The following is a 27,732-nucleotide window of genomic DNA, read 5'->3' as shown; positions in this document are numbered from 1 at the left end:
TATATATATATATATACGCGTATATACACAAGAGTACTTCAAAATGTGAAAAAATAGAATTAAAAAATAATACGGATCCTTCCATGAACTTTTTTGAAGTGAACACACACACACACACACACACATGAGGGATCCTCAAAAAGTTCATGTAAAACGCATATTATAAAAAACTATACATGGATTTTAAAAAGTTTTGCACCAAAATAAACTCATACTATCTTGTTATAACATGTCTGAACAGGATCTAATGTCTTATCCTTCTTAGTGCCTCAAACTTAGGAGTTTGATAAGAGCTCCCATCAGAACAACATGAGTTCTGCTAAAATTGAAGCAAGCACAAATATCAAATTCATGGGAAGCTTGGGTGAAAGAATGTTGAAATCATTGATGCTTTACAAAAAGTTTATGGGGACAATGCCCCAAAGAAATCAGCAGTTTACATATGGATAACTTGTTTTAACAAGGGCCCAGATAATGAAGAAGATAAAGCCCACGGTAGCAAACCATCCACATCAATTTGTGAAGAAAAAATTAATATTCTTTGTGCCCTAATTGAAGAGGACCAACAATTAACAGCATAAACAGTAGCCAATAGCATTGACATCTCAATTGGTTCAGCTTACACAATTTTGACTGAAAAATTACAGTTGAGGAAATATTCTACTTGATGAATATGCCAAAACTATTATGCCTAGATCAGCTGCAGAGAAGAGCAGAGCTTTCAATGGAACTTTTAAACAAGTTGGATCAAGATCCTGAAGCATCTCTTTGAAGAACTGTAACGAGATGAAACATGGCTTTACCAGAATGATCCGCAAAAGAAAGCACAATCAAAGCCACGGCTACCAAGAGGTGGAAGTGATACAGTCAAAGCAAAGTTCATGGCAAAAGTTTTTTTGGGATGCTCAAGGTATTTTGCTTGTTGACTTTCTGGAGGACCGAAAAATGACAACATCTGCTTATTATGAAAGTACTTGGAGAAAGTTAGCCAAAGCTTTAACATAAAAACACCTGGGAAAGTTTCACCAGAGTTCTTCTCCACCATGACAATGCTCCTGCTCAACAAATAAGGGCAGTTTTGTTAGAGTTGCGATGGGAGATCATTAAGCATCCATCTTACAGTCCTGATTTGGCTCCTTTTGACATCCTTTTTCCCCTCACTTTTCTTCATAATGTAAAATAAGTATGTTGATATGCTTAAATTCCCAGGACCCTCAGTTCTTTAGGGATAGACTAAATGGCTGCTATCAATGCTTACAAGTGTCTTAAACTTAATGGAGCTTATGTTGAGAAATAAAGTTTATGTTCTTTATTTTTATCTTTTAATTCCATTTTTCCCATGAGCTTTCTGAAGTCCCCCTGTATATATACTCTCTTGAATGTACTCGGATCAGGTTTTTGCCCTTATTCCACCAAAATGATTTTTACCAAAGTCTCCTCACCTCCACAATACTAAATCTAATGGTCATTTGTTGTCATCTTACTCATCAACAGCATTTGACCAAACTGTTCATTCTTCACTCTTCTCTCTCTCGCTTTTTTTTTTTTTTTTCTAACTTGGATTGCAGGACACTCCCTTTACCCAGTTTTCCTACTTTTTCTGCTGTGTTCATCCTTTGACTTATTTTTTCTATCTATATTCATAGCCTAGTAAACTCATCCAATGCCATGGAGTTAAATACTATCTATATGAAAGTGATCCCCAAATATATATGTCTAACTGGACCTCTACTCTGAACCCTAAACCCATATCTCCAGCTACCTACTTGCATATCTTACTGAAACTTAGCATGTCTACAACTGAGCTCCTGACATTAACCTCTACCACCACCACCTCACCTTTACCCCATCCAGCAAATCTACTCCTTTTGAAGTCTTCCCCATTTTGGGGGAAGGCAGCTTTATCTTTCCAGTGGCTCAAGAAAAAAAATTTCAAAATACATCCAGAATCCACCTACTTGTCAACACCCTTGTTGCCATCATTCTGGTCCAAACACTATCCTATCTCTCTTGGATTACTGCAGTCACCTTTTAACTTGTCTTCATACTTGACCTCAATTTCCTGAAGTCTATCCTACACATAGCAACCAAAGTGACCCTTCCAAACATAAGATTATACCACTACTCTGCTTGAAATCCTCCATTTGTTTCTCATTTCACTCAGAGTGACAGCTTAAGTACTGACTATGACCGAAAAAGTACTACATGCATCCAATTAGGTCTCTGATTTCATCTTCAATAATCTCTCCCTTGTTTACTCTGCTCCAGCCATATTGGCATCCTTGACATTCATGCCAAGCTCCCTTTGCCTTCTGTCTGACCCTGGTGCTTATACATGTGCTTCCCTGTGTGGCATGCCATGCCTTCTCTTTCTATGAGTCTGTAGGTGGTAAAAAACAAAACAAAACAAAAAAACTACTTCCTTCATGACAGTCATTTCCATGTCTAGGTGTCTTACCATACCTGACTGAAACAAATCTTGGGTACCCTTAAAACATAGCAGACAACTGACTTGGTAACTTTTAGTAAAATGAGACTTAAAATTTAAATTTTTTTTTTTTTGGTTCTTACATTTTAAAGAACTTCCACTTATATTTTCTAAGTCAATTCTTATAACTTGTGAGATATTTAATAGCCATGTTTTATAAGTGAAAAAACTTAAACTCAAAAAGGTCAATTTAAATGACCAAACTCATCCCAGTATCTCACAGGCTAAGTGTTCTTGGGCAAGATTCTTAATCTGTTTCTTTGGTTATCCATACATTGAGGTTAATAATACTACCTGCCTCACAGAGTTAGGGTAATGATTAGTTTTTACTTATAAAGAATAAGCAGTTAAAATGTAGACATGTTCAGTTTTAGACATCTGAGTGATATCCTGGTGGAGTTGGCTGGTAGCAGGTGAAAATGCAAGGGTAAACAGAATTTCAGGGAACAGAAATGAGAGGTGGAGATTCAAATTTGAGAATCTTTGCACAGAGATGATAATAAATGAACTGAATCCCAAAATAACAATCTAAAGAAACAAAGAGCCAAAAAGAGAAACTGGGGGCAGAAAAGAGGTATTTAGACTGTAATAAGTGAACTAGTAAAGTTCACGGTTAAGGAAATCAAGAAAAATCTTAAGGAGGGGAAGATCAATATTGTCAAATGCTACAGAGAAATAGGAAAGTAAGGAAGCCCACTGAATCTGGTAACTTTTGAAACCTTTAGATTACTCATTATAGATCCTTGAGTAGTTTCTATACAGCAGTGGAGACAACAGTTTATAAGGATTGATTAAAGAGTGAACACAAAGACTTCTAGTTTCCAGTCCAACATGTAGGGAACTTGAAAGTCATCACTCCTGCCCTCACAAAAAGAAAAAGGCTGAATAAACTTAAAATCAACAACTCTTAGATCTATCAAGGAATTGAGATCATAAGGCAAATGACTATCTCAAAAATTGGAGAGGCAGGAGAAAAGAGAGAATCATAGATTATGGGAAGCAGAAACTACCACTGGCGACAGCAACTTAAAAGGCAGTTGACCAACTGCTGAAGACTGAGTGGCGATTTGCTTGAGAGATATAAACTTCTGGGGGCCCAGCCTAGGGAGGCCTCCACACTTTCATGAGTTTAACCTCCATGAGCCCACCAAGTTTTCAGGATATAGATCAGAAAAAAAATTCCCTCAGTTTTCTGGCAGGCTGATGAAAAGTAACCATTCTAAAATATACACATAATGTTCTACTCTCCTTAACAAAGTAAAGACCCACCCTCAACAAAAACTATTTTACCACAGCCTAACCAACTTGGGTTTTACCAGGGTCTAACTGACATGGGGAAAGGAAATACCTAACTCCAACCCTCTCTAGCCATCTTGTCCCTCCTAAGGAGAAAACAAATAATGAGAAGCACTAGTGAAGGTCACACCCCAGGCCCACTGAAGGCCCACTAAAAGACTAAGACCTAATCATTGAAATGTAGAACACTTCCCCTCTTCCCATATCTTACCACTACATCACAGGGCTCCTGTATAATAACAGAGGATTACAATGAAAAGAACTGCAAGTCTTATTCTCTACTTAAGAAGGAGTCCCTAGGGAAATCAAAAAAAACCAGAACAGATAAAAACAAGGACTAGAGGAAACTGAAGAGTTAGACTCTTACACCTATAGCAAACAGTAAACACAGCCTAATTTCCTAGCCATACAAAAAGAAAACCTCACACTAAAGGTCTATTTCTCAGTTCATATTATCTGATACAATATGTTAGGCTTTCAACAAAAAATTATAAGGTATTTTAAAAGGCAAAAAAACAGAGTGTGAAGAGACAAAGCAAACATCAGAACCAAACTTGTATATGGCAGAGATTTTATAATTCTCGACTGTGAATTTAAAATAATTATAATTAATATGCTAAGGGCTCTAATGGTAAAAGTAGATAATATGCAAGAACAGATAGGTAATGGAAACAGAGAGAAGAAAACTCTAAGAAAGAATCGAAAGGAACATGTAAGGAATTAGAATAAAGGAACTGGGCAGAGAATTGGATAAAAGGGTTGAGGAAAGAGTCAGTGGCTGTTTTTACAATGGGTGACTTGTCCAATATTGTTAAGCCAATGGGAAGGATCAAACAGGAAAAACTGGAGTGAGAAATTGGAAAATTGATAAATACATGCTTCCTGAGATACTTTAAAAGATCAGAATTAAGTCCTAAAAGGAGGAAGACAAGAAATAACATATTAGGTCGGTCCAATAGGTTGTAAGCTTAGTGTCTGTGATTTTGTTTTAATCAGATAACATGGCTACGACAAAAAGTGAAGGTTATTCTACTTCCCATCTCCTACACCAACTTTAATAATTAAAATACTATGAATTTGTCCTTATTTAAGAAATTCCCAAGGAAATTTTTCTAACATTCTCTCAGCTACGATGAGAGTTGTGCGACTTGTTTTTAATTTACATAAATTCAACTTAATTTTACTTTGAGATATCCATACCTAAAGGTGAAAACAAAAACCAGACAAGATGAGCAGTAACAAACGTTCCTAAAGTACAACATACTCATTCAATTGTTTGTTTACTCAACAAATACTGAGCACCTTCTTCATTGTAGGCAATAGAGAATATAGCAGTGAACAAAATAAAAATTTCTGCCCTCATGGAGTACAATTCCTTAGGTGAAGACAGATTAATAAACAAGCATATAATATACTTGTAGGGATAAATTTTATGGAGAAAATACAGCAAGGGTAAAGGATTGAAGTGCTAGGAGGAGGAAGTATTATTATTTTATGTAGTGTGGCTAGAAGACATTGATTTGGTGACATTCAAAGAAGATGACTGAGTCAGGAGATTATCTGGGGGCACAATATTCCAAAGAACAGCCCTAAATGCACAGGCCCTAAAGTGGGAATATAGTATGCCTGATGTGTTGTAGAACAATATGGAGTGTAATTAGCCAAGAAGAAGAAACCAAAGTGAGATCCTGTGGGGCCCTGTAAGGATGTGAGCTTTTACTTTGAATGAAATGGGAAAAAGTGAGGGTTTTGAGCAAAAAACCACACTGATTACTACATAGCGGGTGTTGGCAAGGAGACCATTTAGGTGGCACCAAAATGTGGCAGTGACTTACATGGGAGTGGTAGCCTGGATTTATTTTGCAGGTAGAAATGGCAAAAATTGCTGATGGATGGGGTAGAAGAGAGAAGTGGTCAAGGGTAACTCCAAGGTTTTTCACTTGAATAACTGAAAGAGTGGAATTTGCCACTTAACTGAAATGCGAAAGGCTGTAGAGTAAACTGGAAAAGAGGGAGAAATAAATTGTTTTGGATATGAATTATAGGATGTCTATCAACTTCTAAGAGCAGATGTCAGTTGTGTTTTTCTTGTTTTAAATGTTTTCTTGGGAGAGTTCTTTGCTAGAGATAAATACTTGTGAATCATCATTATAGGTGACTTTTAAAAGCATAAGACAACAGTGAAGAGAATAGGTTTAATGACTGACCCCTGAAACACTGCAATATTTAGTTATGGCAGAGATGAGGAGGTACCAGCAAAGTATTTTGAAAAAGAGTAGCCATTAACCAAGGGGAGAACTAGCTAGGGAAGACAGGTGTCCCAGAAACCAAATGAAGTGTTTCAAAACTCAATAAGTGGTAAACTAGTAAGTGTTTCAAAACTCAGTAAGTGGTAAACTAGATAAAAGCTGCTGATGGCCAGTTAAGAACAAAACTGTGAATCGGCCATTGCATTTGGCTGGACAGCTATTGTTGACTTTCAAAAAAGCTGTTTTGGTGGAGTGGTAGGATGGACAAAAGCCTGAGTACCATATTCAAGACAGAATGTAAGTTTTTCTCCCAAGAACTTTCAACAAGTTCCGCTGGAGAAGATTAGCTGAGCTGGGGGAGATTGGAGAGGAAATGCTGAAAATTTAAGAGATAAGTTTGGGAGAGCAAGTGAATGCATTAGGGAAGTTTGCTGGAACTTAGAGGACAGCACTAGGAACCATTTAAAGTCAAGAGTGAGACAAGTCCGCATAGCTGTGTGCTTTTCGCCAGTATTGTTCAATTGTTGCAGAATAATAGAATGTTGTAAGCAGGAATGAGTTTTAAGGTATGAGGGCACGGCAGAAAATACCCTCTACCACAGTGCATAGTAAAACGTTCGGTTTGGTGGCTCAAAGAAGCTGAAGCGCCTGACATCTGGGCACAGCATGACGGTATTAGGCTTGAGAGACTGCACACAGGAAAAACAAAAGCAAACAAAAAACTATAAGTGCTAGGAGGAAGGGTGGTTCTAAGCAAACCAGGTCTTTTTGTCACAGATCGAGCACAGCAGTAAGGGTTTTAAAAAGGCTGTGCCAGGCCGAGGAAGGTGGAACCATTCCCGCCTGGCAGCTTCGAGGGCTGCTGACTGACTCCGATGCAGTAAGGTTCCTTCCCAACTCCAGGGATAGGATCTTGAAGTATTCCCTCCGCGACTCGCGGATGGACTACGGTTTTAGCGCCGGAACTTACGACCCGAGGTTCAGCTGCTTGTGGCTGTTTGTCGGAGAGATGCGCATGGTGGCAACTGGCTGAGTGGTCGGCCACCCCTTTCCTGGCTGGCTGAGCCCCTGTACCCCAACCCCCGGCGTTAGCGGCTCGGCTGAGGCACGGGAATGTTTGCTGGGCGTCATGGAGACGAGGGAGTCTGGCTCAACAAGAGGCCGCGCGGTTGGCTGGCGGCATGAGGCCGAGGAGGAGGGCGGAGGCGGAGGGGAGGGCAGAGGGTTGGTGGAGCAGGAGGAAGCTACGGACGACGATTAGGAGAAGGAGGCGGGCGGCCCGGGCCCCAGGCCCCTCCCAGGCTCTGAGTCTCCCGGCTGCAGGCGGATGGATGGGGCTTCTTCAGGCGGTGGCGGCAGCAGCGAAGGTGGCGGCGGCAGCAGCGGAAGCGGCTGTAAGTGTAGCATCCATAAACCATCTCTCCCCTCTTACTCCTATTTGAGACAACGGGCTCCTGAGGTGTCCTCAGTCCCCTTTCCTTCCTTCCCTTCCCCCAACACCAAGTACCGCCCGGAAGACCCTCAACTTCCGGGGAGGGGCTGCCACAGAATGCGCCTGGCGCTCTTGATTAGCGGAGCAGAGCCGGCCTCTGAAGGCACATGCGCAACTGTCCATCGCTGCCCACCCACTCCCAACTCTGTCTTTTTGCCTTTGCGGTGGCGGAGGCGCGGATCTTCTCTTGCGGCCACGGCACGCTGGGAATCCGCTGCGGAGTGAGTTGGGCTCGCCCCGTTCGCTTCCGCCCCTTTCTCCTGTCAGCCTCGATCCCGGTCGGGGTGGGGCTAAGCCGACCACCCCCGTGTGGCTCCTCCTCTTTCCCCCTGTATTTCCCTCAGTTGTGCCCCCCGGCTACTTCTCGCAGTGCAGCTACTGTGGTGAGCAGGGTCCTAGGCGAACCTGCCGTTTTTCGAAGGAACGAGGGAGGGAAGAGAGACTCGAAGTGGGCATTACTGTGAGGGGACAAGGTCCTCCCAGCCCGTGGGAGGATTCCTTGGGGCAGATGCCTGCCCCCGTTTGAGTGCCTTGTTCTTTCAGCTTGTAGTGGAGAGGTCTCTGGCCTGAAGCCTGTTTATGTTCCTCGCATGCTGTGTGACCTTGGGAGAGTCACTACTCTCTCTGGGCTTCGGTTTTCCCTATTTAAAGCTTCCTCCAAAGCTAAAACTCTAGTTCTGCAGAAAAATTCATGTAATTACAAGATCAGCCTGGCTACTTAGCCTAGATGACCCGGAGCTGACTGAACCTTCGTTCTTCAGTCATGGGTGGAATGAGGCAACTTATTTATTGGGGTGCTTTTATTCCTTTACTGTTGGTTAAAATTGGATGACTCATGGCTCATTAATGCTTTTCTAAAATTGTCATGGGATCATTATCCTAATTTTCGGCCATCTTTTTTAGAATGTGAGACTGAATGGTGAGCTTGTGATATATCATCGTTTCTGTCTCGTTGCTACTGAGGCTCTCTTTCCTTTGATTCAGATGGTGTGGTGGCTCGATTCTCCCAGTGCCTGGCTGAGTTTCGGACGTGGTTAAGAACCAACTGGTTGAGGTTCAATGCAGACAAGACGGATGTGATGCTGGTAGGCAGTGCCACACTTGGAAATTAAGGGAGGGAAAATCCAAACTCCCTCACATAATATAAATATTATATTACTCTTCTATGTTCCAGTGTTTAAGAACCTCTGATGGGCCAAAAATTTCCAGCATTTGGGTGAGATAAAAATAACATGTCAACAATGTAAGAAGTATAAACATAAATTTGTAATATTCTGGTTACATGGGGCCACTGGATGTAAAAATTAAGAAAAGAAAAACCAAAACTGTTCTTTGAAGAACCAAAAGACTATATGTGTTTCATATATAAGGGTGGCATTAATAATAAAAATCAAACTAACAAAAAGATGATGCCGATTCTCGCATAGATGTCTGGCTTCCAAATGTAATGCATTACTGCTTTGCAAGCTGCATTCTGTCTACTAAAGTAAAGGTAAACTCAATTTATCTAAAGTGTCATTTTAAAAAATAGATTAAGTTTTTTGGTATTTAGTTATTTTCAACCAAATTAGTAATTATCCATAAATTTTTACCTCCACCTTATGAAGATATGGTGTAGGCTATCACTTTTAAATAAAACCTTTAGGAAATAGTTTACAAAATAATCTCAAAATGGCCCTTGAAAATTATTAGATATAGAATTTGTTTTTAAAGTTTTGGATGTGTTGTATTGAGTCAACCAGCCCCAGAGTCTAAATTATTACAAGTGTTTTCTTGGTGCATTTTGAGAGGTACTTTTTTTGAGTTACATAACAGGTAACGTTTATATAGTGTAGATATACTTTACTTGTATTTTAATAAGGTGTTGGTACTAAATAAAAGGTTATATTTCTTAGGTATATGTAAATCTCCAAAGAAGTTAATTTATTTGGTTAAAGGTATTTGTTGAAATAAAATGTGACCCTAAATGCTTTTGTTAAAATAATAACTCTCAGGGGTTCTTGTGTGTGTGTGCGTGCGTGTGTCTTATAGCCACTGTAAAATTGTTGAATAACTCATGAATGGAGGATTCAGTAAATTGCTTTAAAATAATTCCCAAGTATAATATAGTTTTGAGTAGCTTATGTGGTAAAAATTAATATTAGTTTGCCTGAAAATAAGAAGACAGTTAGGTGGAGAATAGGAGCTAAAGAGGCATTTTCATTCAGGCTTTGTATAGTGAGTTTTTTGTTTTGGGACATTAACCACAAACTTCACATAAAATTGGAATTAACCACACTTTTTGTTTAACTTTAATCTTTTTACTATATGGTTCTAACAGAACTACCATTTTGAGTATCACATTAATTAATAACATAAAGTGTAATAATTGTAAACAGTTCATACTTAATGGTGAATTTTCTCATGCCTTTAGCTCTGTCATGTCCTGTTTTCAACTCTTCTAGTATCAGTAGCCTTTAAAAATTTATTTTTTGTTAATCTAAGTATAAATATAGACTGCATTTGAAAACAAAGAAGATATCTGTTGAATTAATCCAAACTGCTGAAGAACTAAGGTTAATGGATGGAAGTAACAAGGAGGTACATTTTGGCTTAATAAAAGAAAGAATGTTTTAAACATTTGAGCTTTTTTGAAAAGAGCAGCCTCTTCATGAGATACAATGAGTCACTGGCGGTGTTTAAACATAGGCAGGAAAGCCTGGTAGTAGAAGCATGATGAGGGATTCCATCTCAGCAGGTTAGAGAATTGACTAAAGACCTCTAAGGTCCCATCCGACACTAAGATTCTATGACTAATGAATTAATTTTTACATATTTGGTACTGCAGAAGAGAAGCAAGAGTTTTGAGAAAGACTTTGCTTTTCTTAAGGTGGCTTCTGAAAATTTTAAAGATAAGTATATCACTAGAATAAAATGAGAGTGGAAGTATACTGAATTCAGTAGTAATGTGTTACCTATAACTTACAGTATCATAGCTGTTTCTCTTTACCTTTGGAATATCTGAACCTAAAAATACCACTGAACCCACATTTATGAAAAAGGGGAGGAGAAAGAAAAATGTAGAGGGAACTTTTTCCCTAAATAATAATGCTAAAGTTAGTAATATTGGTACACAATATTAATAAATTTAAGTCATTTAACAGTAAGATGGCTACCCGTTTAAAAATGTCACAGACCTCGATTTTTGTTTTTTACAATTTTAGAATTCATTCAGTAGCTTTTAAGGGACCATGATCCCCTGCTCTTTTTCACAGTTAAGATTTTTGTTGATGGTTTAACTGAAGAATCAAAGATTTCAGTGGACTTAAGCAAGCAAGTTATTCCTGTACCTTGTATTTTAACAACACTTTAATTTTCCTTTTGGTAGCCAGCTAAATTTCATATACATATTAGCTTTTGCTAAATTTCAGATATCAGCTTTCGTATTTTAATGGAAAATCCTTCTTAATCCCCATGATATAAAGCCTGAATATCTACCTCTAAGCCTCTTATTGTTTTTATATGTATCCACCTCAGGTCCATCTAGGTACATCCATTGTTCTTTGCCTTCAGCTCTTTTTATCAAGTGAAACCTATTTGGATATAAACTGACATTTTAAAAAAGTTATTTTTATTTCAAGTCCAAAGGACTAACATAATTCAACATAGTAACTCTTAGAAACTATATACTTATGCTAAAATATTTATTCCCTCAAGGAATCCTAAAAAACTTTATATAAGTTTTCTAAAAAATAAAATGGAAATACTGTACAGTACAGTTAATGGTAATAATTGTTTGTAGATTTGGGAACCTTAAAGTTTTCCTTTCTCTTCTTTCCCTTGCTTTTCTTTCAGTAGAAAATGTGCATCAGATGTTTATGTTTAATTGGTTTACAGACTGTCTGTGGACTCTTTTCCTGTCAAATTACCAGGTAATGTCCTTTCACTTAGCAGCTACTTCATATACCTATAAATGCACTTTTTTCATGCACAAATTATTATTGGACATAACAGTTTCAATTAATGTTGAATCTTTGGAAATAGGAAAATGCTTGATAGAGTCTAGAATTTTAAGGGAATACAAATAATTTAAGAAAACAGCTTCCCCTATATTGCATTATAAGCATGAACTTTTTAAGAAAAATTGTATATGTGCACATTTATGCTATATATTAGAGTACTGGCATCACATTATTTGGAGAGAATGAATAATTCTCATATTTAACTGGTCGATTTTGATAGTCACTTTTGAAACCATATTTTTTTTTTTGAAAATAACAAAACAACCCCTTCCCCCACCCCCCACCCCCCAATCTTTTGAAATAAGAATTTCTAACTCCTGGCTTAGTAAAATATGTTAGTGCCCCTTTTAATATTACTTTTGTATTGGCCAGTATATACCTTAGCAATGGAAGTGAAACATGTTGGTTATTTTGAAATCATTGGCTCTGGCAATCATCAGAATTGGCATCAAGGCCATTTGGCAGCTCTAGACCAATACATTAAAATAAACTTTCAAATTACGGGCATTTCAGGTATTGTAAATCAGTAGGTTCTCCCTCCATGCAGTCAAGTAAGAGATTATTTATGTCCACTGAAGAGCAGGTTTTTAGTATTTCACATTTTAAAATTTTGTCTAGTGCAAAATCCAACCGTTGCACAACTGTGTTGCTACTGGCATCACAGAAAGTGTGATGAAAAGCAAATGCGATATAAGGATGGAAGACTACCTGACACAATTCCTTTCCTTAATCTTTGCTCTGACGTTCCTAAAGATTGTGGGATATAGGATTTTTTATTTCCTGTTGGGAATCGACTCAGAGAAATATTTGTCTAGGGATAACTGCTTGCAAAGCGCAGTTCGTGCCTCTGTTGCATCACAGCAGCATCCGTTTTCCAGCAAATGCACTTCAAAAACGATCTACATGTAAAATATAACGTATTTTTTCCCTTGCTATGTAAATGCTGGACACGGCTCCTTTGGCACCTTTGCTTGACCTCTCTGCTCCCTAGAGCCGTCTCTCCGGGTTGGAGTCGCCTATTTGCTGGGGCGGTGGAGGCGCGCTGCGCTGAGATGCCCACCTCCCCCACACCCACCTTGACTCCGCCCCCTCCGCGCTCTTCCCGGGGAGGGCCGGCCGCGGGGTCGCGCGCGCTCGTCCCTGATCCTGCGCGTGCTCGCTGGCCTTTTCCCTCCCGCCCAGCCCAGCCGGGTCGCCGCGAGGGGGCGGAGTGGGGTGTGGTGGGCGCGCTCGGGCGGCTCCTGCGCGTTCCCGCCCAGGCAGCGGCGGCGGGAGCGGTAGAGACGGCGGCGGCTGGAGTCCCGTTGCCGAGTCTCACATCCGGGTTCTGGCCGTGACCCAGCTGCGGCCGCCGTGGAGATGTGACCCAGCAGTACGGCAAATATGGCGGAGGTAAGGGAGCGAGTTCCCCCTCCCTGTCCCGGGGCCGGGCGCCCCCGGGGCCCTGGCCGGGAAAGAGTGGAGTGGGCCTGGCCAGGGGAGGCCCAGCCCTGCCGGCGCCACTGCCCACCTGTTGTCCGGAACAGGCCGCGCTCTGGGCGGAAGCTTTCTCTCGAACTTAGTTGGGATGGGTCCGGGGGTAAGAGGAAGCGGAGGCGTAGTTCGACTTCGGGGGCAGTTTGATGGGTCGGGCACTGCGCTGTAGTGCGGGGCGAGGGGGAGGGGGCGCCCGCCGGGAAGGGGTGCCTGTGGCGCAACTTCGCCGGCCGGTGCTAGGGCAGGAGAGGAGCTGTTGCTTCCTCTTACGAAGTTTCTTCCCTCCCCAACCGAGATGCTGTTGCGCCCTTCCGCGTCACCCCCACCCTTTTGCTGCTGACATCTAGTCTGTGTTGGTGGGGAAAGCGTAAGGCAGAAAGGCCTTTGATCAACTCTAATTTTCTTGAAGGTGGTGAAATGAGTGTAGAGAAACTAATCTGGCAAGTCGTAATCCACCCCTACAGATTGGGGTAGTCTTCTCATTTCTCCAAACTGTTCCATGTGCGCCCCCCCCCCCCCATAGAACCTCTGAGTTGTTTTTCCACCTTTTTCCCGCCTTCACTTTCCAGGCATTTTTCCCCCTCTAAATCAAGGCTACCTTTTCTTGTTTTCTTTCTCTCTTAATTTTTCTTTCCTTGGAAAAGATTTTTTCTTCTTTCTTTTTTCCTGTTTTCCTAGTAAACAAATTTCCAAAGCTCCCTTCTTTGATGGTAGATTGTTTTACAGATTTGGGGCCTCATATCGGTGGGCAAACAACCACTGTGGCTTTATGATTAATTGGAAGTTAATATGTGCCACTGGAAATTTAAATTTTTGCCTCTGATTTAAAGCCTTTAAAGATCGGAAGTTTTGTGGGGTTTGTTGTTTTTCTTAACTCGTGGAAGAATTTCGTTATTTTTTATCTCCTGGAATTCGAGGTGATATATTTGGACTTTTATGGCTCTTTTGAGATAAGCCACTTTAAGTGTTTGATTCATAAGGTATACTCTTGTTTGAATTGTTATTTTCATGGTTTCTGAGGCACCCAAAAACAGATTCAGGAAGTAGGTTATTTATTTACCATCCAGCCCTCAATTTTCAACTTCATTACTCGCTAAATTAAGTCAGTGTTGAGTATTTTTGCCAATACTATAGTATCCTTTTTAAACCTTGGATTCCAGAAACATGGTTAGATTATGGAGGTCTTTTCATGTACCTGTTGAGTGGAGGGACCTGAAGGTTAACAGTTTTCTGGAGTGGATCTTTAAAGTGTTACTTCTGCTTCCCTTGTGCAAACTGGCTTTATATTTATGTCCTGTAGTATTTACTGTTAAACGAGGAAGAGATTTTACTGTAGCAGAACTGTTTGCTGCCATTATTCTTTTAAAAACATGTAACATTTCTGATTTACGACTAAGTTTAAATTTTAGATTTATTTTCATTTCTTTAGCTCTTTTTGGTTAAAGAGTTGTATTTCATGGCAAATGAATTGGAGAACATAATGCATTCTATTTCGCTAAATGTCACTGGGTTTGTTCCAGTAGGCTTTAAGAGTCAGTACCTGGATTTTAGTCCTGGTGAGGTTATTTAGTCCTGGAGGGTTCTTTTCCTTTATAATTAATGGTGAGAAGGAATGTATGTACCTCAATTTACCATATATTTTGTCAGTCTTCAGTGGACCCCCTTTCAGTGAATATCCATTAGATAAACAAAAACAGCAATGTGCTGTATAGGTAATGTGGCTTCTTCATGGTACTGCGCACAATGGTTTGAGCTTTCATTTGTAGTCATATTCTATGGCAAGATATTGAAGAATAGCTTAGTGCATGAAAATATAGTGAAATTTAAGTTTAAAAACCTTACCCAGAAATTTTATTTTGCAAAGCATACTAAAAAACTTACATGTAAATAGAAGTATATTAACCTTTTTTTCTTGTTTTAGAAATTAAAGATGGTTGAATTAACGTAAGACACAGAGAAAACAGTATTTTGCCTCGTTTCCTAATGTTTTCTTGTGTATGTTTTAGTTTTCTTACATATTTTATCACTTGGAGTATGAAACTCTCAAGGTTTGTAGGAACACATGGATGGTTCGATTTCAAGACCAAAAAACCTGTGAATTTTGTTTTCAGTGCATTTATTTAGTGAACTGGTATCTTTAAATAATTTGTGTTTTGTATTCTTCAATTATTTGTAGATGGTTTTATTTATACTGAATTTGAAGAGTGGAGGAACCTTCTTGATCTTCATCCTAAAAAAAAAAAGTCTAAAACAGGTGAAGAGTAAAATTAATTCATAATCTTCCTGGTCTCAGTACTTTGGTAATTAGGATGATTTTTGAGACCAGTGGTTTAAAAAAAAATTAGGTGGAAAAATGGTTGGCTTGTTAGAATGCTTTTATGTGCCTTTGTTTGAGCTCTCAGTAGATTCATTCTTTATGATACCATATAAAACGTGGTGAAATAATTCAAATGCTAAACTATTGCACTTTTGATTGAGCAGACCTGAGGATTGAAGCTAACATATCAGATAACAGTAAGTAAGTGTAAAGCAACAGTATATATGTATTTGTTAAATCTGAGGGAAAAAACAGGTTGTTAAAGAATCACGTCTCTAGAGGAAAATGTAGGTATTATGCTTCTGGGTTTTTTTGTAGTGTTTCCTACATAAGACAATGACCTTGACCTTGTTTTTCCAGAAAAAATATTCTTGAATGCAATTGCTCTAGATGTGAAAAGAATATACTAATTTTTCATACTTCATTTGGTCATCTTAATCACTAAATGGTTCTTTAGTTGTAGTAACATTAGAAACATATTTAATGTGCTTAGAAGAAATGGCATATGCTCCCTTTCTTAATACTTTTTGGTAATATTTCTCATTGCTTGTTATCCCTTAAAATTATTTACTGACCTTCTAAAAGGAGGCTCTCTTAGTCACACATAAAGGAAGGAAATTACAGGGTAGTTGCAGTTTTTACGATGGCTGTGAGAAAGAAAAAAAATCAGAAGGAGAAATAGTTGATCCTTTGGGTTTTATAAGGAATGTGGTGTAGGGACCTTTGGGAATGTACAATTTGTCTTTTATTTTGGAGTTTGTAAACAATTAAGAGACCTTCTTTTCAAGGAATACAAAAAAAAAGGCCACACACACACAGCACAAGACCTATCTTTTCACCTAGACCACATTTCTATGATGTAAAGAGAAAAAACATTTAATGGATTTGTTTTTCTGTATTAAAGTATTTTAGTATTTTAGAAAGTAGTATGTAATCTCTTCACTATCACATCTATCTGTTCATTTCTCTTAAAAACAGACTCCCTGCTCAGCATTTTCATAGTGTATTTGGGTTTTGTTGAAGGAAGAAGGATTATGTTGAGTGTTACTCTTCAAAGTTAATTTCTACTCTAAGCAAAACTTGTTTCACTGCAGTGAATTTAAGCTTTAAGTAATTCTCTATACTCGTTATGGGCTTTTTTTTTTTTTTTTTTTTTTAACTGCATGTGGTTTTGTCCAAAGTAGTCAAGAACACCAGTGTGAGAGTCCTAAAAAGCATAATACAGGGGAAGTGAGAGTTGAAGTACTTGATAGATAGGAAAAGTTTGGTAGGAAAAATAGTGAGTTACTTTAAGATAATTCTGGTAAGTGAGAGTAATGGGGTTTTTTTTTTTTTTTTTTTTTTTAACTGCATGTGGTTTTGTCCAAAGTAGTCAAGAACACCAGTGTGAGAGTCCTAAAAAGCATAATACAGGGGAAGTGAGAGTTGAAGTACTTGATAGATAGGAAAAGTTTGGTAGGAAAAATAGTGAGTTACTTTAAGATAATTCTGGTAAGTGAGAGTAATTAGTTTCCCAAATAATTAAGAAATAAAACACTGCCATTGAAGCTTAAGCATGTCTTTGTGAAAAGTAATCAGCTATATTGAAATTTCTGCTTGAGTTCAGATCGAGTCCTTAGTATATTTCAAAAGATTTGCAAGTAGTTTCAAAAGTCATTGCAGTGATTAAACTGTTAAAGTAACAGTTGTTGCTTGGGGCCCATTCTGTTTGACTTATTCTATGGCTTAGAAGAATGATTGTTATACTTATGTAGATATGAAGTTCATAAAGTAGCACCCCAAGAAAGTCTTTTGCAAATTTGAGATTGTCTTTTCCTTACAGTCTTAGATTTAAAAAAATGAATTCTGAAGAGACTAAAACATATCCCATCCATTTAGCTAAGTACTTTTTGGTAGCGTTATGTTTTTTTGAGCAATTCGTAATAAAAGAACTTTGGTCTCAAAGGAAATTGAACTAAACTTGAAGAAATCTAAATCTTTTCATTGTAGAGAAAATGAGACTGAGCAGAGAGTTGATGCAATTTGTCCTAGGTCATGCAATTCGTCTTTGGCACAATTAAGACTGTAACCCAGGCTTCTGAATTCCTAGTGCGTATTTTCCAGTACTGTTTTATCCTCTAAATTATTACTGCAGTTGTAAATTTACTTATTTTAACTCCAGTACATTTTTAGCCTTGTTATATACTCCAGCTTTCCTGAGAGTAACAGCAAAGTTAAGTGACTTAATTTTGTATGGGGGGAGAGGGACGGTGAGCCCTTGGCACAGTACCGCTAAACCTTTAACCCTGGAGTAGGGCCCCTAACTCTGTCCTGGCTTCTATCCCCATCTCTATTGCTGGGAGAATCTTTGATTTAAAGTCTACGTAACTAAGTGATGGCAACACTTAAAGAAGTGGTGGTGGAATTGGTTTGAGGGAAACGATTCATTCAGATAGTTATACTCATTGAAAATAAGCTTTTGTTTGCCTAGAATAAAACAGTTTAATGATTGCTTTGTTTTTACTACCTTGACTTTTTTTTGTTTTGTTTTGTTTTATTGTAAAAATAATGGTAATAGTCTAGTTAATTTTTTATTCTCTTCCAAATTATGTTTTTTTGTTGTATGGGACATTTATCGTCATGTTCTTGAAGAATATAAAAAAGAAAGATTTCAGCAAATCTGAGGCATTGAATATTTATTACATCTGTTAGCAACTTTATCAACTAAATCATATAAATATATGGGTGAGGGTGACTTGCTATAAAAATTACTAGAGTTCGTTTTTTAAATTTGATTTAGCCTACTCATATTCTGCATGTATCTTTCTAACTAATGTTATGTTTTCCATTTCAAATAAAACAAGTATGTATATGCCAAAAAGAAAACTGTAATTTTTCAAAATTATAGATTAAAAAAAATTGTCACAACTACTACGTCTTCTTAAGAGTTGAAAAGTCAAGGAAGGATATATAAAAATGACTCATAATTCCACAAGATAATCCCCTTTGACTTTCTTTTTAAAAAAGAATGAGTAATGCATGCAAGTTGTTAAAAAATTTCAACAGTATAGAAAGGTATAAAATGAAAAAAGTCTCCTCTCCCTGACCTATTTCCTAGAGGTAACTATTGTTAACAGATTCTTGTGTGTCCTTTTGGGGAATTTTTATTTCTTTATTTTTTCATATTCCAGCCCAGTTTACTCCCTGTTCTACACTTTTTAAGCCTAATTTTTTTTAAAGCATTTCTTCCCCTCTCTCAACACAAACAGATCTGTCTCATTCTTTTCAATAGATTCATAGCATTCCAGTGTTTGAAAGAACTGTATATCATGTATAACTAATTAAATGATGGGCTTTAGATTTTTTTCTAACATTTTGTTATGAACAGTATTGTGGTAGTCAATTTATACATATATCTTGGTGTTAGATTTATCAGTAGGGTAAGCTCATGTTGTCAGAATGATCTCCAAAATGTTTGAAACAACTTGTATTTCTACCAGTAATATATGAGTGCATTTTAAATACATTCTAATCCTCAATTTAAAATTTTCTTTTCTGCTTACATTCTATAATTTGAGTTTTTTTCTAAAATCAGGCCATGTTATGAATAAGTACTTGTTCAGCTTTAGTTTTGTATGTCCCTCTTCTTTCTAACTTAACTGTAGTAATTAATAGTAGATGTCCCAGGTTTTCCTGGAGGGTATTGTTAGAGATACCAGTTCCTAAAGAAGCACAGATAAGTCTTGCTTGACAGATGACAACTTGTAGTTGCGTTTTAAACATGCTTTGAACTGATGAAAACCATTTTTACAAAGAAAAGAGAAAGTAAGGGGAAGGAGGAGAGAGGTAAAAGGAGAAAATTTTTTGCATAGTCAGTTCTCTAGAAGGTACAGAAGGAACACTGAAGAGTCAGAGGTTCTAGGCTTCAGGTTCACCTTCACCAACTGCCATGGAACCTTGATCTAGTTACTTTATTTCCTTGGGTTTACTACTCTATAAAATGAGTAGGTGAGGCAGGAATTATTGCCAGATTTATGGTTATGATGAAGTAACTATATACATTTGAAAATGTGTAGCACTATATAAACATAAGCTGGTTCTGCTCTTCTCTTTCATACCAAATAAAAATTTCCCTCATTCCACACTGAAACTGTGGTACTAAATTCACATTATATCTTGAAAGATAATCATTTTGTTTGTCAGTTAGACACAAAGTAATGTTTATAGTGTGAACTCTTCAAATGCCAGTTTTCCAGAAGCTCTTCTTTGATTTAACTGGATATAATTAACTTTCAAGAAACTAATCTCACTCCTACCACCCAAAAATGGTACAATAGAATTTTATTTGGGACATACAATATTAAAATGTATATAGATACTAAGTGTATCTGTAGGCAAACCATCCCTATTTCCTTTCCCCCTGTGCTAATCTAGATATACCTTCAGTCAAATCATAGTCCTGCAACAATCTTGTATGTCTGACATAATATTATGAATGCTATCTTTGAATACTGGCCATTCTACTCTAGACAGGTCGTACGTACAAATGCTACCAGTCCTCTAAACATTTGGTATCTTAGTGAACGGGAAGTATTTGGGGACTTTTTTTAGAACCTTTAAGTGATAACTATTTACCAATATAACAGCAATCAGTGTGGTATTTATCGTCATTTAGTGCTGGTGAGGTCTTTTACAAACTGGATTATACAGATGTTGTCATTTGCAATTCAGTGTCCCTATTGCTAATATATAACGTCAGCAAAATCTTACCTTTTATCAGAAGATTGTTAAATGGAATAATTACTGGAGTGTTCAAAAAGGACTAAATACCCAACCATTTATTTTAAGCTTCTAATTTGTAGGAAAGGCTGTGTTTTTTTGTTTGTTTATGCCATGCAAATTTGTTCTAAAGGTTTACTACAAAGGAAAAACAGCATTGTAAGGCTAGTCTATGGATAGTGAACCTGGGACCAGATGAAAATTGTCATTAATTTTGCTGTAGCCTTGCACAGTGGTTGTGCTTGCACTTGGGAAATAAAGTATAACTGTATGACATACAAGTAGATTAATATTTTAAAATATTGATTTACTGTGTAATAATTTCTGTGGTGGTTAAATCCATTTTGAGCCAATAACTCTTCCCAAAAGATGTTAAATAAGCCAGAAACCCTTTTTATGGTTACATTACTCTCTCCAGGTCACCCTCTCCATGTCATTACAGCTTCCCATTAGAGGAACCAATTAAAAGTAGCACGGTATTGATTGTGTTCTGGCGGAGTAACTTTTAAATAATGATAGTGGTGTGACATTGGAAATGCATAATACTGGATGCTGTCATTTTTTTGTTAGAAAGACAATGCTATAGGAAAGAACTCTTCTCTTATAAGAACTTAAAGGGGAAAAAAAATAGGCCCTTTGAAAAAGTACCTCAAAAGAACCTAATCTGTGTCACCATGTGGAGTCTAGAATTCTATTCTTAGTATAGTAGCATAATGTGGACAATTTCAAAACAGAACTTTAACACCTTATAGGAATTTGCCTTAGGTGCCTAGCCTTTTCTTCATTTCTGTTCTGTTCTTCTTGCCCCATAATTTGGCAGAAAAAAGAAAATACTACAATGTCCCTTTTTCTCTTTTGCGAGTGCTTTTGTCCTTCTATCATTTCTGTTTTCTAATGGGCATGAAATGGCTCCGAATAACTGGCAAGATTTTAGGTATAAAGTTTGTGGTATTTGAAGCATCTTTTGAGTTTCATTATTGAATTTGTCTTCTAGGAGTTTGTTTGTAGATTACTTTTTTATAATTGTGAATTAACTGAATTAGGTTAAAACACAACACACACTGTCAAGTGGTAACATTATTAAAATAAGTTGCTACCAATTTTATTTTTAAGTTTTCCAGTTGCCTGTGGTTAAATTTATGAGAGGTAGAATAGTACAGTAAAAGGAGTATTATAATTGGGAATCTGTGCTGTCTTCTGTCAGATAACCTAACCTCTCTAGACTTTAGCTCGTGTGGTTGCTAATACTATCATAACTTAAAAATATGTTGTCTATTTGTAAAGTTAACCTAATTCAGTGTTTGGTTCTTAAATAACATTTTAGTTTTTTCTTCTTTCTTACAACATAATTTTTATTTAAAATAGTGTCTTAAACTGTTTTTGCCTCCCTTCTCATACTCAATTTTTTAAAGCCAGAGACCAGCTCAATAGCAAATTTTGTGCATAGTTTTTTATGTATTGATAGGACAAAATCTATTTTAGAGAATTCCAAGATCTGAAATCATACCTTTTAAACCACATATTTGTCCATATTTGCTTTTAAAATTTGAATCAGTTCCATATTGTCTTTTTATCTAGATACAGGAGCATTTTGAATTTTCTTCTGTGTTTAAATATAATGAAAGGGAAAGGATTATCTGGGAAGTTTTAATTTGTCTTAGATAATTCAGACTTATAGTAGTTTTTGATGTCACAAAAACTTATAGTAGTTTTTGATGTCACATTAGCCATTGAATAATGTCTGTAATGTGTTTGAAGGTATACCATACAAAAATTCTAATTTTTCTTCTTTTCTCCTCCTCCCTCCCCTCACCAGCCATCTGTTGAGTCTTCAAGTCCAGGTAAGTATTTTCTATATTTTTTTAATCTCTATTTGACTAACATTTGTCCTGTTAGTTGCATAAAGGCTAGAAGTTAGACTGTCATCTGACTTGCTTTTCTTCTGAACGCTTCTTTTCTCTGGGGAAAAAGAAATGGATGAAATGTATGACTGCCCATGAAAGTACAGGTGAGGCTCTGTGAGTTCATACTCATGACTATCTTTGGGGTCTCTCTCTTTTTTTTTTTTAAATTTTTTCAATGAATTGCCATATGTATTTTGTACAGTTTTAAATTGTTATTTGATTTGAAGTATGTATATGAAGTATATTTTTTTAAAAAGGAATCAATTAGCTTAGAAATGCTTGTGTAGGAAATTTAAAATATTTTATTTGAGAAAAAAATTAATACATTTACTGAATGAAGGAAAAATAAAGTAAGCAAAAGATTCAACAAGTGAATATTTAATGTTGTAAATTAAGTAAGTTATGTTTAGATTTGAATAGGATCAAGTTTTATCCTCTGACCCCATATATCTAGGATTTTTGTATTCTCCCCCAAATATAGTACAGGTTCATCTTTTCCTAACTTACAGGTTGTGATCTTTGGACCATTTTTGAGCCACAATTTTTTTTTGTTTGGCCACTGTAGTGGTCTTTCAAAATCAGAATATTTTATGTCAAATCTAGATTTAGGGTTCTCATGATCAGTCACAGGATCTAGCACCACAGGGTACTGGCTTACCCACTGGATACTACACGGCAATAATTGGTTGAAGTTAAATAGCAGTGAGGAAAGATTCAGCTACTAGTCTTTTGCCTCAGTGTCCAGAAACTTTACCAAGAGAGATAGGAATGACTGCCTTCTGCATGGGGTATACAGGTTAAGGAGCAGCCAATATAGAAGAGTGAGGAAGGGAGCCCTCTGCAGCATGGTAATGTTATATTTGAAAACATCTCACATGTATTGAATGTTTACATATGGCATATTTCACATTACTTATTTTTCCAGATTATTGAAGCAATTACCTTTCTGTGTTTTAAGTTTAAGGTAGAAAGCTTTTAAACATGCGTAACATAAGCCTTTTTTAGTGGTCAGGGTCCTTTACATGAACACAAATCACTGTACCCTGTGGGGGTTGAACTAAATTTACCTCCATATCCCTTTTGAAAAACTAATGTGATCTGTTGATAGCTGACTTTGTCATTTTTATTGCAGCTGAAAATGTCTTTCTGTTTCTAATATTCTTGAGAGTAAAGTGCATTAGGCTTTGTGACATTTCTGAAACTCATAGATTTTTTTTTTTTTTTAATTTTCTGGTTTATAGATATTTTCTGGATAGTTGAGGTTGGAAGTAATCTGACCTAAGATAAATGTTAGATCATCATATCCTTTTTTAAGACATGGAATTGTTTCTAATGCATGTTTTCTTTTCCTTTCAAACAGAAATCATTTTCATTGATAGGTTCTATTTGTTTTTATTGATACTGTGATATTGCAAATAGACTGAGTTTTAGATTTTTTTTATGAGTTTTTGAGGTATTCATCAAGTAATACATAGATATATAAAAATAATTAGTCCAAATGTGATATTAATAAATTGCTTTTTCAGATTCCATTGCACTTGAATCAGTCTAGGCTGAACTAGAATAGTGGACTTTGAAGAATACAAATGTCTTTAATAGCCTTTGCTACTTGTTGAGTACTTACGCATATAGATTGAATGTTTATGTATTTTTAAATTGTTTTCAGACTGAAGATCTTTTGAGTTAGACAGTGTTTGTAATATCAGACTTCTGCCCAAGAGAATGTTTATTGTTCTTATAAGTAATGCTAGTTGTAAACAGTTACAAAAGTTGATGGAGAGAATTAGGAATAGAAGCTTTATGTAAAAAAATTTTTTGGTACACTGGTAAAAGCTGTGTCCTTTGTAGCAAATGTACTTTAGAATCAGTGCTAGTTATGATAGTCCCATGACCACACAAGTGGTTTGTCTGTAGATCCCGCCAATGTAAACCAAAGTGGAGGCACAATATAAGGCTTTACCCTTAACACAAGTAGCCATTAGAAATGGGGATTAAGGGAGTGGAAGATAATTTTTGAAAAGAATGATTAAATAGTGTACATGATATATTATAAACTGAATTTATCTTTGTCTTTGAAAAGATGTAAGGTACCTTTTAGTAATTCCACAGTAGGATGGGATTTTATGACAAAGCAGGGATATTTGCCTTAATGCTGGAACAAAATATTTATACAAAGGCCAGACTCCCTACCCCCAACAATTTATTGTTGGGATTTATTATTTTTTTTCCTAGGAGACAGACTAATGATGGGCCTAGCAGTTGACAGAAAAGAATAGGATGGTTAAATTGATCCACAAGAGCAAGGTGAAAAGAAGTCAGATAAAACAAAGAGATCAGATTAAAGCAAGAAAAAAAACTTAAAGCTTATAGAAAAAAGTACAGTGTATATGTGGGAAAAGGAATTGGAGTGAGTAAGGAGAGAAAGTTCCCACACATTTTGTTATTTCATGTAGCTGGGGAGTGAAGTGGCTAGTATTCAAATAAAATTGGCTTTGCAAATAATAACAAAAATAGGGGACTTCAGTTAAGTCATTAATTAATACTCATTGTTTGATGCTGTGTACTCATATGAGCTTCAGTTTTTTTAAAGGGCTAATAGAGTATAACAATAATTATTGGTAGGAATTAAGCATAATTATTTTTGACCATACCTGCATCTGATATTATGATTAGGATAATAGTATACAAAGAAGTGGTGTGAGGATTTTTTTTTAGGATCTTTAATGCCAACAAGGGAGAAGAAAAGTAAAACATCACCTGTAGGAATACATAATTATTGATTACTAGGTGTCCCAGAAGATTCCTGTGTGAACTAAAAAGTTTCAGAAAAGTTTTTTCATTGAAAACTCAGAAAAAAGAGATAACAATTGGGACAAAAAACTACAGCTAAATTAGTGGTTCTGAAACTGTGCTTCTATGAAACTCTTGTGTCCAGTCCCTCAACTAGTACTAAGATGCCCTTATAAAATTATGCCAAGCTTTTCTTAATTTCCAGAAGAAATTAAAATAACGTACTATCCTAAGTTTTTATTTTGGAAATCATTCTAAAACTCTGATAATTAATAACTCATTTTACTGTAATCTAGTAAAAGATATCTAATTTGGCAGACAGTATGTAGTTAGTTATTTTATATTTAATATCAATATTTTCTTATGTTCCTGAAAGAATACTAAGTGCTTTGCCATCTGACCTGGTTTGCAATTCACTCATCTTAGTAAACATAGGCGCTCCATAAGTATTCTTTGAGGCAGGATACTTAGAGGAGTTACAGGTGCCTTGGAGTGCAGTAAAAGCACAGATATTGGAATTAGCAGAGCCAGGATTCAAATTCCATCTTTGTCACGTACTGGCTCTATGGGTTTAGACATGCTGCTTAAACTCTCTAAGCCTTGAAGTTTTGTTTTTATTTTTTTCCTCTTTAAATGGAGTGATAATACCTACTTCATAGGATTATTTGAAGATTAATTAGGGTAGTGTATGTAAAGTGCTTGAGCATACTATCTGGCACATAGTAAACACGAGAAATGGTTCTTATTCTGAAAATTTTAAGAAGTGACTGAAGAACACTGAGCCTTGGGCACTCCCTTATTCCTAATGGTGTGGTTTTCAAGAAGTCAGCATCTGTATCTTTGTTTTCTTTATTGGTTCTCTTTCTGGAGTGAAATGAAAGGATAGATATGTCTATTAATTGTAGACTTGAGCAGTTTAAACTGATAAACAAAATTGCTAATGAATTTTTTCGTGTTTATTAGTGAACAATGCTTTAGCAAACTTAACTTGAGGTTTGGCAATAGTCAAGAATATATATCCCAGTCTTTGCAGTGTACTATTACAAAGCTTGACCCTGTTGAATCCAGCAATATTCCCTAAACACGAGGCTATCAGTAGATTAGCTTACACATCAGTTACCTACTAGATTATTTTTAATGCCTTTGATAAGAATTCTGTATGCAGTTTTAACAAATTTTGCTTTACACACTTTGAGTTATTTCAGATCAAAATCAACTAAGTAAGTTAAGGACAGCTACTCAAATATTAGAATGGATGTTCAAGGAAGTACTGATAGAAAAATATTTGAGTGCGGCTGTATTTTCACTAGACTGTATACTTAGGTGAATCTATATTTCACATGACTCTATAAGTATATTCTCCTCAGGGGCCAAAAGTGCTCATACTCAATGGGTTCATCAAACATTAATCAAATGGTTAAGAATTGTGATTTCCCCCCCCACACACAAAAAGACCATTCTTGTTTGATATGACGATTTATTCTTTACAACTTAAGTTTCATGTTTAGAAGGTTACAGCATACTTTTTTTTAAAACTATAAACACTTCCCCCCAGTTTTGTAGTTGGAACTGTGAATATGTAGGGGTAAGATGTTAAAAATCTCTTAGAAGAGCTTTTTTTTTTTTTTTGGTGATGACGAGTAAGGGCAAGAATTCTAAAAAGCTATACATACTTGCTGTGCATAGCTTTTTCTTGGTACTTTTGACTCATATCCAGCTTCAATTAAGTAAAGCATATATACTAAATTAACATTAATAAGATACACATAATTTGGTATACCAAACTTTTTAAAATATTCTTTACCAGGAGGTTCAGCAACATCAGATGACCATGAATTTGATCCATCAGCTGACATGCTGGTTCATGATTTTGATGATGAACGAACATTAGAAGAGGAAGAAATGATGGAAGGAGAAACAAACTTCAGTTCTGAAATAGAGGATCTTGCAAGGGTAAATGACGTTAAGAACTAAGGGATGAAGTCGTATCTTTTTTGTGGAGAGAAGAAACTTTTGAAATTTTGGTACTCGACCTGTGTTTTGGGGGGGAAAGTTGAGTTGTATATAGTCCATACTGAAAAATTCTGTGTGACCTAGGTGGAGTATTTAAAGTTTGAAATGAAAGGCATTTAAAAAATATAAATAACTTTATTATGTAAAATAATAGAATTAATTGCTTTGGTAAAACATCACAAGTCTGAGTCAAAAATGGACTCAAAAAGGATCTTAAGTATTCTCTTACACACTTACTGTTCTTTCCCAATTACTGCACCTTTTATTTACTCCCGTTCAGAACCAAAAATGTCCTGAGAGTTATCATTTTCCTCATTTCCCTTTCATTATGTAAAGTGCTTTACATTGTCTCTGCCCTGCCTTTTTAAATCAAGGAGACCAGTGACTTTCATTGTTGTGTCCATTGTTAGGTTCACTTTTCTCTCTATACCTTTTTTCTCATTGGTGTTTAGTGCAAATTATTACTTCCTTCTTTTACTTGAACTCTGGATTACCCCACTGTCCAGTTTTCCTTATCTCTTTGTTCCTATTCGCTACCCTTTGCACACTCTTCTCTATTTACCCAAGATTTAAGTGTTGGCATTGCCCAATTCTCAGTACTGGGCCTGGACCTTATTTTCTTCTCTCTTGTCTCTAGATCAGTGCTCCTTAAAATGTAGTATGAGGGACAGCTGTATCAGAATCATCCATGTACTTACTTTAAAAAAGCAGATTCCCATGCCTCTCTCCAGGCAAACAATCAGAATCCCTGGGGTAGGGTTCAAATCTACTTCTTCATTAGGTGAGTTTGAATTTCATGCACACCAAATTTGAAAATTACTAAACTATGTGATCTAATCTATTCCCATGGTATCTATATGCTCAGTATTTCTTAGTTTATATATCTAGCATTAATCTATTCACTGTCTCAAGTTTTGTTTATTCAGTTTGACATTTCTGATTGGATAT

General features: G+C 36.6%; 2 protein-coding genes across 6 annotated transcripts in view; one reads left to right on the top strand and one right to left on the bottom strand.

Annotated features, from left to right (window-relative positions):
• Positions 1–7,164, bottom strand: part of WDR78 (WD repeat domain 78) — a 103,418-nt gene extending 96,254 nt beyond the window's left edge. The window contains exon 1 of the mRNA XM_008569003.1: positions 7,004–7,164. Within this exon, the coding sequence (XP_008567225.1) occupies positions 7,004–7,164 (161 nt within the window). The remainder of the gene's footprint in view (positions 1–7,003) is intronic.
• A 6-nt stretch (positions 7,165–7,170) lies between these two features.
• MIER1 (mesoderm induction early response 1, transcriptional regulator) overlaps positions 7,171–27,732 on the top strand; it is a 59,453-nt gene continuing 38,891 nt past the window's right edge. Inside the window, exons 1-4 of one of the 5 annotated variants that reach the window (XM_008569004.1) lie at positions 7,171–7,427; positions 8,510–8,610; positions 21,894–21,918; positions 26,579–26,724. In XM_008569004.1, coding sequence (XP_008567226.1) covers positions 7,361–7,427; positions 8,510–8,610; positions 21,894–21,918; positions 26,579–26,724 — 339 coding nt within the window. In that variant the 5' untranslated portion in view covers positions 7,171–7,360. Of the gene's footprint in view, positions 7,428–7,699; positions 7,747–8,509; positions 8,611–11,362; positions 11,437–12,784; positions 12,919–21,893; positions 21,919–26,578; positions 26,725–27,732 lie in introns of those variants that run through there. The other 4 variants (XM_008569007.1, XM_008569008.1, XM_008569009.1 and 1 more) reach the window with 4 other exon arrangements.

The sequence above is a fragment of the Galeopterus variegatus genome, unplaced genomic scaffold, assembly GCF_000696425.1.
Source record: "Galeopterus variegatus unplaced genomic scaffold, G_variegatus-3.0.2 Scaffold458, whole genome shotgun sequence".
NCBI classification, from domain to species: domain Eukaryota; kingdom Metazoa; phylum Chordata; class Mammalia; order Dermoptera; family Cynocephalidae; genus Galeopterus; species Galeopterus variegatus.
This window is presented reverse-complemented; position numbering and strand designations above follow the sequence as displayed.